The sequence below is a fragment of the Larus michahellis genome, chromosome 1 (assembly GCF_964199755.1).
Source record: "Larus michahellis chromosome 1, bLarMic1.1, whole genome shotgun sequence".
Lineage (NCBI taxonomy): Eukaryota > Metazoa > Chordata > Aves > Charadriiformes > Laridae > Larus > Larus michahellis.
Genome location: NC_133896.1, coordinates 315,480 through 327,525, shown reverse-complemented (window position 1 = coordinate 327,525; position 12,046 = coordinate 315,480). Strand labels below are relative to the sequence as shown.

Here is a 12,046-nt window from a genome sequence, read left to right as displayed (position 1 = left end):
CCAAACCTTAACAGCATTTTGTTTCTTGTTCCTGCAGCTCTGCAAACAGAAGACAGAGGATCTGCTTCTTCCCAAGAAGATTTTCGCCTTTGGGGTAGGTCAAGCCCTTGGGAGAAGGTTTTCTTCCCTTCTGCTTTACAACTGTGGCTCCACCTAGCTCAGCTCTTGCTGTTGTACCTCTTCACTGAAAATTTACACCCCTTGCCTCCCTGCCTCTTGCAGAGTAGATGTGGCCAAAAGCAAAGCACCACCCTGCAGACCCATGGCAGGAGCCATGCACAGGCGACCTGTGCCCAACGGCGATGCGGGCTGACAGGGGCTGAGGAGGAGGCACCGTGCTCGGGTGGTTGCCCAGCTCTGGGCACCTCCTGCACGTGTCTTGGAGCTGCCGCTGCCAGGCAAGAGCAGCCAAGAAGGGTCGAGGCAGACAACGGCGTGCGTCCCATCAGGGGCAAAAGGAAAACAGCCAAGGGGCTGCCCAGCCCTCGGCGGGAAGCAGTCACTCTGCACAGGGGTTTTCCAAGGGAGTTTGTGACACGTAGCAACAAGAGAGCTAGCAGGGAGCCCTGAGGTCCCATCCAGTCCCAGGTCCTTCCTAAACAAGAAGCCCGGGAGCCTCTCTGCATGGCCTTACCCAGCACAGTGCCCTCCAGACACTGGCCATCCCCACGAGCCTCTCCATGCCACCGCTCCCTGCCCCAGCTCTTCCGCATGGACTCTCCCAGAAAACGAGTTTGGTGGGGGCTGAGGGTGTCCTCATGCCACCCAGCAGTTCGAATGCTGCCCAGTGCATGCAGCCACCCAGCTGTGCAATGGCCACCGTACTGCTGGAGCCCACCTCCTTCCTCCCATCTCACAGTTCTCACGTGCCGCCGGCCCTGGCCTCCCAGGAACCATCAAAGTCCCCATGGTGCCACACGCCATCTCAAGGCACAATTATTAGTAGCAGCACAAATATTCTGATGGTCCCAGAACTCTCCACAATCATTGGTCTTAATTTCTTAGGCAAGAAGTGACTTCATGGGACCACCGCAGCTGTCCAGGGAAAGAGCAATGCAAGAGGGTATCCAGCCAACGTGCCCAAGGCCTGGTCACCATTAGCATCCCTGACCCCCTGGCTGTGCCAGCTGGGGTGTCCCTGGCCACAGAGCCCGGTAGTTTTGGTGGCGCATCTCTCCTCCCAGGAAACACCCATGCGTGCAAAAGCACCACTCCCGCCACACTCCCTCTTCTCCAAACACCCATACGGCCCATTCAGTTGCTGCACCATTAATCTTGACACATGCCTTGATCACTGCCCGCGACACATGGGGGCTGCAGTAGACCAAGAGTGCTTTCCACTTCACACATGGATCCTACCAGCGACATCCTCACCCAAACACATGGGTTAAAGCCGGAGACAAGGCAGTGAGCCCACGTGCAAGGCGGAGGCGTGCTGCAGCCTGCCGCTGGGGGAAGGGAAGGCGCGCTCCTCAATGCACACCATTGTGCTCACCAGGCATTTAGCGACTCCTCCATGCCAAAGAATAAAGCTTCTCTTCAGCCAGCCCATCACGCGTTCCTCTGCCTCACCACCCTACAGAAACCTGACCCGGAGCTCTCCCGTAGAGCCTAGTCCAACCACACACCTGCCTGCAAGCACGTGTAAGCAGTGCAAGTCTATCCCTGGGTAGGCACCCTCCCATGGCTCGATGGGGTTCTTCAGCTTGCACCTCCACATAAACCATCTCAGGCTTTGGCAAGCACCATCCATTCCTCAGGAGTGCTTTGCAGTCTGGCAAGCACAGAGGACTGAAACATCCCAAAACCTGGTATCGTCTCTGTGATAGGCCACCATCAGTGCTGAACGTGCTACTCGGGCTTTGAGGTTGCCCAGCTAGACTCCAGCCTTACCTTTGTATGGAGCTTGGCAAACTGCTTGTCATCCAGCAGAGTCTGGGTGTACACACGCCTTTTGTACCGGAACTGCAAGAGGGAAGAATGTCAGATATGAGATGAACAAAACCCACTCAGCATCAAACCGCTCTCGAGCAGCTCCAGTAAACATCAGCTTTCATGAAGACACTCAGTCTAGATCTGAAAACAACAACAACAGATACAGAATGCACTGCTCTCCATCATAATTTGCTCTAACAGTTAATTGCTTTCCTCACTAAAGAAATTATGACAAGTTTTTCATATGAATCTGTCTGGCTACAGCTTCCAGAAGGTTTGGATTTTGCTCTGCTTCTTCCCAATTAATTAGGGATCTTTCTAATAACAGAATGGTTTTCCCCAGGACGGTTCTCAGGTGATCTCAAGCCGACTCCCCTTTAAGCAGGCTGAGCTCTAAATCTCTCATTGAGGGATCTTCTCTGCTGTTCTCAGATCATTTCTGCTGCCCTACGTCGACAGTCACCCACACGCTGCTCCAATACCAACCCCTTCCACCCCAGCCACTCCTGAAACCACCTCACCACTTGTCAGGATGCACACTGAAGGATTACAGGGTCATGTTGTGCCACAGCATCACACTGAGAATTGCTGTTAGGTTTCTTGACCAAAAGACTCAAAAATTTTCTTTGGAAGCTTTGTTTTCCATCAGAGTCCTTCCTTAGCAAGCAATCCTTGTCCCTGTATGTTTGTCCTTTGGCTGACTTAGAGCCTATTTTGATGGGACCCCCACTTACCAAATGACCTAGACAGCGCAGTTGACATTGTTGTATTCTCTGCCAAACTTCGTGTGAATCAGACTTTATCAGCAATGATTTTACATTTACACCCAGATCTGTGGGGTAACCACATCAAGCTTGACATTGGTCCCTAGGACACCCTATACATCTACCTCTACGCAGAATACAGAGACACATCTACGCAGTGAGGACCGCAGTGACAGCTGCTTTTTATCATCGCTTAGTTAGCCAGTGGCACTTGTGCTACTGACTTTTTACAGTGCTAATCCTGAACTTGAATATCACACAGAATGATATCAAGTACCCCCAAGCGGCTGCTACCTTTGTATAGTTACCTTTATCAAGCAAAATTACAATTTCCTTAAAGAATGAAATTGGATTTGTTTGACTAGATCTTTTCTCAATGCATTAATTGTATTCTGAGATTTTGAATTGCTATGAACTTAATCCTCCATCAACATTTCATTATTTCAGCTGGAACTGACACCAAGTTATCTTTGGACTGCAGTTACTAAGCTCATCTCACTTACATTTCAATACTGGCAAAATATTAGCACATTTTCAGCCTATCACAAACTTGTACTGCTGGGCAGATGTTTTCTCACACAACTTTTTTTTTTCTAAATCATTCCAAAGTAAAAACTGTCTTGCCCACTGATTTACAGATGTTGGTCCTTTGAGGATGCTGGCATTGTGAGGGTTCCTCTGTGCGTCCCTACGCAGCCATGCAAGCATCCTCCAGTGGCTCCTCTTCACCCCCGGCACCACGACAGAGGGTCTGTAGATGGGCTCCGCTCCCAGCCCCTGGCCGAGCCAGGGCAGCGCTGCCCTGTGGAGCTGCTGGCTTTCACCCTCCTGCCCAAACCTGCCGGCCCAGGGGACTCGCCCACTGCTGCTCTCCCAGTGACTGACCGTGGGGAAGGTCCTGCAGGGCTCCCGGCAGCACGGACAGGGCCGGGGCAGGGCATCAGCGAGGCAGGGATGAGGGAGAAGCCAGGCTGCAGCGACTTTGATACAAGAGCAACGCACGCTGCCACCCCGGGGCAAGGCAAAAACCCCATCCGAGAAGGATTAAGCTGTACAACACATAGTCCACTGCCCAAAACGCAGCAGCAAAACTTCTGAAGAAGCGACTGAAGTGGGCGGCCGACCCTAAGCTAGTCACAGCCCAACGGTTTTGCTCCAACAGCTCACCCACAGACTGGACTTGCATGGGGAGGACATACAGGCATGAGAATTTCCAAATCTCGTTCAAATTTACAACATGTGTGAACTGAATGTGTGATGAGCCAGGGAGATGCTGGGAGGGCTGGAGCCCCTCTGCTGTGGGGACAGGCTGAGAGAGCTGGGGGGGTTCAGCCTGGAGAAGAGAAGGCGCCGGGGAGACCTTCCAGCCCCTTCCAGTCCCTAAAGGGGCTCCAGGAAAGCTGGGGAGGGACTCTGGCTCAGGGAGGGGAGCCATGGGACGAGGGGGAAGGGTTTTCCACTGGAAGAGGGAGATTGGGATGAGCTATTGGGAAGAAATCCTTTGCTGTGAGGGGGGTGAGCCCCTGGCCCAGGTTGCCCAGAGAAGCTGTGGCTGCCCCATCCCTGGAGGGGTTCAAGGCCAGGTTGGACGGGGCTTGGAGCAACCTGGGCTGCTGGGAGGTGTCCCTGCCCAGGGCAGGGGGTGGCACTGGGTGGCCTTTAAGACCCTTCAACCCAACCCATTCTACGATTCTATGATTCCATGTTTAATAATGGTGAGAACACAACTGTGGTTGTGGTATGCAAATGAAATAACTACCTCATTAAGAAGGACACAATACGCTTCTGACAGTAGATAACAACCAGTAAGATAATACGGGATACAGTCAATACCACCAAACACACACAAAGGTAACTGGATCTCAGCAGATGGGCAGGTGGACCCCACTGCACGTTGCCTGATCACTAACACGCTGCGTTGCAGCTGCTATTTTATTCCAATGAAGGAATCTGGAGTACCTACATCTCTCCGTGACATAGAACAGAGCCAGCTACACGACCTTTAAAGGTGCCTTCCAACCCAAACTATTCTATGATTTATGCTATACCTACTTTTTAATGTAATTTTTCTGTCAATATACACAACCCCCTCACCTACTTGATTACCTTCACATGCAGCCCTGAGGGCTAATTTATCTTTTGGATTCAAGAAACCTCAGTGGTATCACCATAGGATTTATGTCTTGTAAATATATTCAGGATTTGGGTTTTTCCAACAGGATTCTCCAGTGCTTTGCTGCCATTCTTATCAAGTTATGAAGAATGAAAATGACACACAACAAATATCCATATCAAGTCTGCATTTAAATGTGTGTGCTAAGACAATGAGTGTGGACATTATGCTAAATTATACAAAAACAAAGCAGTAAGGCCTGTATAAGGAACATTAAGGAATTTACTACCTCATCGGTTTATTTGCAAGCATTCTTAATGTTGTTCCAAATGTTTTTGTCTACATTAAACGTTAGTTTGCTAAGAAATTGTGCTGCACTTTCTTTCCAAATTAGTCAGGATTAGTTATAATAACAGCGTTCACGCTTGCATTTATAAGAGCTCTTGCAGCTTAAGCGTGTAATGCTTTCTAAATAGACTTTGTGAGCAAAATATAGCACAAGATTCCTAAATTTAGACGTCCACGTGCAGGTACATTACAGCCAGTGGGGATGTCCACAGTGACGGTGAACGGAGCCCACGAAATACGGCAGGTCACCTTAGAATAAACACCTACGTGAAGTCACCTGAATCCCAGCCCAAGGCAAAAAATATAGTGAACATAAATAGAGAGTTAATTCAGTTAATTTCTGCTCTACTTAATTTTCTGGAACAGAAAATAGTATAGATTATCCGCCATGCTCATCACACAAATGGGGTCCATACCGGGGCTGTTATTTGCTGTCAAAGCACACAGTTGCGTTCCAGTCTCTACGTTAATTGTAAATTAAATAAAATATCAAACTCAAGTCCTTCAGCCTCATATTCAAAGATCTCCCTATGATTTTCCGTCTGTACCTACGAGACTGACTCTCCTTCTGTTATTGCAATTTCCCGTGACAGTTCTGCACCACTAGAAAAGAAGAAATCTTCATCGGCAGGGTCAGAAAACAGGGAAGCTGTTCCACAGGGCTATGACAGATGTCACGGAGCTCTCAAGCAGACAGTCACGAGCAACTAAAACTCAGAGGCCTTGCCTCAGCTTTCCCTCAATGAGTTCTCCGTGAGTAAACATACACCCACACAAATTTCTATGCTCTCACTCCTGGAAGGGAAACAGGGAAGAAAAGGGAAGGGGGACAGGGGGCCTTAATCCCTGTGGTGCCCACAGAGACTACAGTGGAAGAGATCATAGAAGTCCTACATACTTATGTACACATATATATATGTATGTATATGTATCTGTATAGGTGTCTATGGATATACACACATTTAAAAAAACCCAAGAAGATGTCTACCTCCAAGTAGGGGACGGGAGTGTCTGGATTCAGGGGGTACTCCCTCAGCAGACGCTCCTCATCCAGAAACTTGCCAGCCCTGCCGTTGAACGCCGGCTGGAAGAGCCCGTAGTTCAGAACATCCTTCAGGCTGTGGTTCAAAGTGCAGAGGATGCGCTGCTTGGAAACCCACACGGGAACGTCTGGATTCAGCCGTAGACACTTCTGTGGAGAGACACAGAGGGCAATTAGAGCCGAGCATCACCAAGGGCCTGTACCCCACAGCTGCACCCAGGAACAGTCACGGCAAGAACAAGGAAAAGGATAAAACGGGAAAGCCACAATCTCTTCCATGTCAGCGGATTAGCAGAAGGGGAAAAAAGAGTTAGAGAAGAATGAGACTTAGCAGATCCCCCCTAATGCATTTTGTGGGGTTCAGGGTAGACTCAAACCCTGTATGCTATAACATCCTATAAAATACGAGAAGTGCCAAAGAATATTTTATGGCCTAAAACCAGTGTAATAGCAAATTTTCACTTAAAAATCCCTGATAGGGTGTAAAGAGTCTATTGACTTCTCCACCACAGACTTCATTGTGTGCAAACAAAGGAGGGATGAAGAGCAGCACCCTGAGCCCTGCCAGGAGCTGGAGGCATCCAGTGAGGTCTTCCCAGTGGGAGGAGAGGAGAAAAGCCCTGTGCCTCCCCACACGGAAAGTCATGCTCCCCACCTCTCCCTGGGACTGCAAAGGGTTTCTCTGGTACCGTAAGCACTTCACTGCCTCCTCAGGACCCAAGTCATCACGTATTTATAGCTCTTCATCTTCATGCTGTATTTCCTACAGCTGTGGCCCGGCTGCCACACTCCCGTCTGGGTGGTGCCAGCAGAGGAGGCCGGCGGTGGGCACCTGCCTTGGCCAGAGCCCACCGAGCCCCACAGCCCGGTGCAGGCGGCGCGGCACCATTGCCACATCCCCTCTGCCAAGGCAGCGGGGTGGCCGCAGGCTCGTCGCAGCCTCTGCTCTTGTGGGCGAAGAGCAGGAAGGGAAGAGGATGCCACGCTGGCAGCACCAGAGGTCAGTCTCACAACAGCCTGTCCCCGTCGACAGCCACCGTTTGCTCTCCCAGGTCCCTGGTTTTGCATTTTGGCCCTCAACCTTTCCTCGTCCCATCACTCTGTTCTCCTCTGTGTTTGTTTCTCCTCCTTCTCCACACTTTCTGCAGAAGAAGACAACCTTGAGACTTGCTTCAGCGTTTCATTTCAAAGCCACAGCCTGTCACCCTGTTTAATGCTCCTGATTTTTGTGCTGGAAGAAGTGAACAACCACCCCCTGCAGTGCTCCCACAGCAGCCGCTGCTCTCCCAGGCCGAGTCCTGCTCCACCCGACACACGGCAGCACTCCATGCCTCTGCCCACCCTTGTTATCCCCCTAGACCACACCATCGCCCTTGCAACCAGAGACTGGAGGTGCTCGCTGTGTCCAAGGGACAGGCGCAGCATGGATCCACACAGCAGCATAAGCACGTTTTGTCCATGAAGGTGCTGAAGTGTTGAGGCTGGAACATAGACACCCAGTTGGATTTCCAACAGACCGACCCGATCCCCACCTTCTCCAGGTGCTCAGCATCACTTCCAGTGGCTCCAATGGACCCACAGCACCAGAGCTCCCGCCACCGTGTCCCCGCACCCGGAGAAGGACATCAGAAGTAGCTGTATATCCTCACTCACCCCTTCAGCCCCACCTCCAACTTGAAAACTTAACCCCAGGGCCTGTTGTGATCTGTGTTCCCCTTAATAGCATCTTCTGGGTTCTGTGAATTAAACGGGCTTTACCCAGAGAGAAGCGAATGACCCACCTGCGCACCGCCAGCCAGAAACGCCACCGAGTGAGACAGAAAGCCACCGAGCTGATGTTACGGCTCATTTTTCTCGGGCACAGATAACTTGTACTTGGCAGCGTGCATTTGTACGGCACGCAGAGGTCAGCCTTATCTATTTCGTCGCTGGCCACATTAGCGAGTCAGTGAGCTTATCAGCGATGGCCTGTCCTGCCGCAGGTACAGAGGAAGAGGTGGACAGCTGCTGCTGTGAGAAATCAGGAGTTCGAAACCTGTGAGAAACGCCCGCTCTGCTCTCTTTCAGTCCTCAGAGAGAAGCAGAATATGCATCATTCTTTCAGGGACCCGTGAATAAAAAATAAACATCTATACCTTCCTACATGCTTATTCAGCCTTTAGGACTCTTCCTCACTGTCAAATTATGTTATTCAGTATTAAAATATGTACCTAATGGAAAAAAACCAGACAGGCATGCACACGTGCACAAGCATTGGTTGAAGGAGGGTCCCAGCATAGAAAACACTGAATTTGATACCAAACTTTATACTGCAGAGACATACTCTGGGGAGTATTACCATCTCATATTTAAGAGAGAAAACAGCTTCCCCCCCGCAGTGTGTCTCATTTTGTGTTTAACCTGCTTCGGAAATCAGAAAGAAGAAAACGTGCACTTCAGCTGTGAGGTCAGAACGCTGCGCAGCCCCTTGGGGGCATAATCCGGCTGCTTCGATGTCTCTTACGGCTCTGTTTCTCCAGACACCATCACATGCATTAATGACTCTCTCCTATCAGAGAACCTGCAGCTAAACCTGCTTTTTGCACTCTGTGATGCAGCAGTGACCCCGGGGGCAGCCCAAAGCGTGAGGCTAATCCCCCTCGCCCCTGCCCCAGGGGCTGCAAGGGACATCTCTGTGCAGGGGGAAGCTGCTCCGTGCACGAGGGGACAGGAGCCACATCAGGGAGGGCTCCTCCGCTCCCCGTCTCACCGAGGGGAGCAATGCTCTCCTGCAGCCTCCCGGCAGCCCCAGCAGCTCCAGCACTGGCCCCGTGCTGATCCCGCGCAGAGCAGGGCTTGGCTGTCGAGCTGCAGATGCCGTGCTGGGCGCTGAGCCCGTCTCCATCATGAGGAGGGTGCTGAGCTCGGACAGCCCAGGGCACCTGCCACCACGGCCCGGAGAGACCCAGCCCACCCACAGCAGCTCACACGGGGTGCCGGTAACCTCCAGTCCTGGGGGTTTGGACACTCAAGCCTACATTAATTTTGAAAGGAACCGAACTGCCTTGTACAGTCCCTGAGCAGGGGAGGAAAGGTCTCTGCCCCCTTCCTCCTGACACTCTCCTGACATGAGAGGCTCAGCACTGCTCCTGGTTCAGTCCCCAGAAGACCCAGGAGGACCCCGGGGTTCCGAAGGAGGCACCTCCGCAGGGAGTGGGGAGCACACCGCGGCAGTGCCAGTCCCACATGCCAGCATGGCACGGGACAGCACAGCACAGCACGGCACGGCACGGCACAGCACACCATGGCACGGCACGGCACGGCACAGCACACCATGGCACGGCACGGCACAGCACGGCACGGCACAGCAGAGTCCACCCTGCAGCCAGGGCAGGTCCCGGGGCCGTCAGGGCAGGCTCAGAGCAGGGCAGGGTGGGAGCAGATTTCAGAACAAGTTGCTCGCTCTGGTTTGCAGTTACAAGCGATAATTTCTTCCACACAATTATAAGCTCTGATCACAACAATCAAAGCCTTAGGAACAACTCCTGAAAGAAAATGGTACAGCTTCTCAACTTTCAGACAGCATGGATGACTCCTTCCCGAAGGAAGAAAGAGCTCAGAGGTTCAGATTCCATCCTCAGCAACACGCAGGATGACAGACAAGATCTATTCAAGAGCCGCCCTGCAATAATGACAATAAAGAACTTATATTCAACAATCCCTTAAGAGTAAAAAAGCCAAAAATTCTTCATCGAGGAGCACACAAATGAGAAAGAGTTGAAAGGAAATTAAAAGAAGCAGCTGAAAAGGTAACGTGCTTGCAGGCAGCAGGGAGCATATTTCATAATATCACATTAGGAGCTCTGAGCAAATGTATGGCAAAAATGAAAAAAGAGCCTCTAAGAGGCCCCTACAGATAGATGGAGCCGCCAAACCAACAGAGCAGAAGAATCTACCAAAAGTAAAAGATTTCCTTTAGAAAATGGGAGTTGCCTCTGAATGGGAACAGAACAGAGCACAATCCTGCCACACCACATGCGAAATGACAATGGCGTTGAAGTCATAGAAATGAACAAACACAGAGGAAGAGAGAGCCTGACGGAAACTGGGTGAGGCCAGCAAGCAACCAAGGCATGAGACTCACATAAGGAGGAGTCCCAGAGCTCCAACCGTGAGGACCGGCTGCAGGACAGGCTCCTCACTGCCCCTCTGCTCCGCTCGGGGAGACCCCCCTGCAGTGCTGCCTCCAGCGCTGGGGCCTCAGCACAGGAGAGACACGGAGCTGTTGGAGCGGGGCCAGAGGAGGCCCCGGAGATGCTGGGAGAGCTGGAGCCCCTCTGCTGTGGGGACAGGCTGAGAGAGCTGGGGGAGTTCAGCCTGGAGAAGAGAAGGCGCCGGGGAGACCTTCCAGCCCCTTCCAGTCCCTAAAGGGGCTCCAGGAAAGCTGGGGAGGGACTCTGGCTCAGGGAGGGGAGCCACGGGACGAGGGGGAAGGGTTTTACACTGGAAGAGGGGAGATTGGGATGAGATCTTGGGAAGAAATCCTTTGCTGTGAGGGGGGTGAGCCCCTGGGTCAGGTTGCCCAGAGAAGCTGTGGCTGCCCCATCCCTGGAGGGGTTCAAGGCCAGGTTGGACGGGGCTTGGAGCAACCTGGGCTGCTGGGAGGTGTCCCTGCCCAGGGCAGGGGGTCAAACTACATGATCTTTAAAGGTCTCTTCAACCCAAACTATTCTATAAGTCTATACCCAGGAGCAGCTCCACAATTCTGCCGTGCTCTGGGCCCAAAGGCCTGGCTTCTGTCCCAGGAACATGGACAGGAACTGCGACAAACATTTACGTCACTGAAAAATCTGCTTATTTTCTGTGTAGTCATGCCTCACACCTATGGGGAGAGCCTGGAGGAAATCCACGCCCACCAGAATAAGCTGGCCTGCTTGCCAACACACACGTGCATTTCCAAACAGGTCCCTTGCTGCCATAAACCAAAGGGCCAGAAGCAAAAAAGTACTCATTTGGATCCCTCATTGACAAGAAGACAGTAAACAAAGGTGAAGGTTAACCAGGCAAGTTTCCTGACATGGGAGTTCATCAGCGGAGCCACGTGGGCTCCGTGCTGGTATCTGGGCTGAAATGATGTAGAAAGGGCTGCTATGACACTCATGAATTGGCAGCACACCCAGATCTTCTGCATCACGAGCAGGTCTGGTGGCCCTGTCTTTTCAGGAAACAACACAAACAGGAAAAAGGTAAAGGGAAAGAAGACAAAGGTGACCAGAGGCAGAGAGCAGTCTGCAGAGGACACACTCACACCCCAGGGCTGGAGCCGAGCGCGCCAGGGGAGCCTGCAGCGCTGCGCAGCACCGAGCCCGGCATTGCGCCGAGCAAGCGGCTCCTGCTGATGCCAGGGCTGGGACAAAGTTACAGGAATAGATGCTATGTGTAAAACAAACAAAGCCCAGGTAACTTTTTCACCTTTCCTGAAAATATTATGTTGGGTTTTCTCCAACTGTACGTTTTTTTCTTGCCAATTACTCGTGAAAAGCCTGTCCCCTCCAGCAGCAATGGCGGCGGCAGCTCTTCCTGTGGTCCGGGGCAGGCATCACTGGTCCCCTGCAGTGTGTGAAATCCCGCAGGATCCTACCGGCCTTGCTCACCTGCCGGTAGGAGAAGGGACCAGAGACACAAGACAGCCATGACTGGGAGCACTCCAACCAGCGACCCCTCAGACCCACCACAGCGCTGCCGGCAGAGGCTGGGGGTCAGCAGCAGCCCCCACCCTGTCCAGGGACCGTGGGACAGGTCGAACCGTGGTCCAGGGAAGGAGCTGGGCTCTGCAGGGACCAGAGCAACCACCACCCTGCATTT

The 12,046-nt window shown here is 52.1% G+C and overlaps 1 protein-coding gene across 10 annotated transcripts in view; it reads right to left on the bottom strand.

Annotated features, from left to right (window-relative positions):
• The window catches only part of SHANK3 (SH3 and multiple ankyrin repeat domains 3), a 378,942-nt gene that overhangs the window by 310,492 nt on the left and 56,404 nt on the right, over positions 1-12,046 (bottom strand). For all 10 annotated transcript variants that reach the window (XR_012585285.1, XM_074573072.1, XM_074573077.1 and 7 more), the window contains exons 4-5: positions 6,149-6,352; positions 1,894-1,965 (exon numbers count right to left, since the gene is read on the bottom strand). Coding sequence is in view for 9 of the 10 variants with exons in the window: in XM_074573072.1 (XP_074429173.1) it covers positions 1,894-1,965; positions 6,149-6,352 (276 nt within the window). In the remaining variant the exon portion in view is untranslated. The remainder of the gene's footprint in view (positions 1-1,893; positions 1,966-6,148; positions 6,353-12,046) is intronic.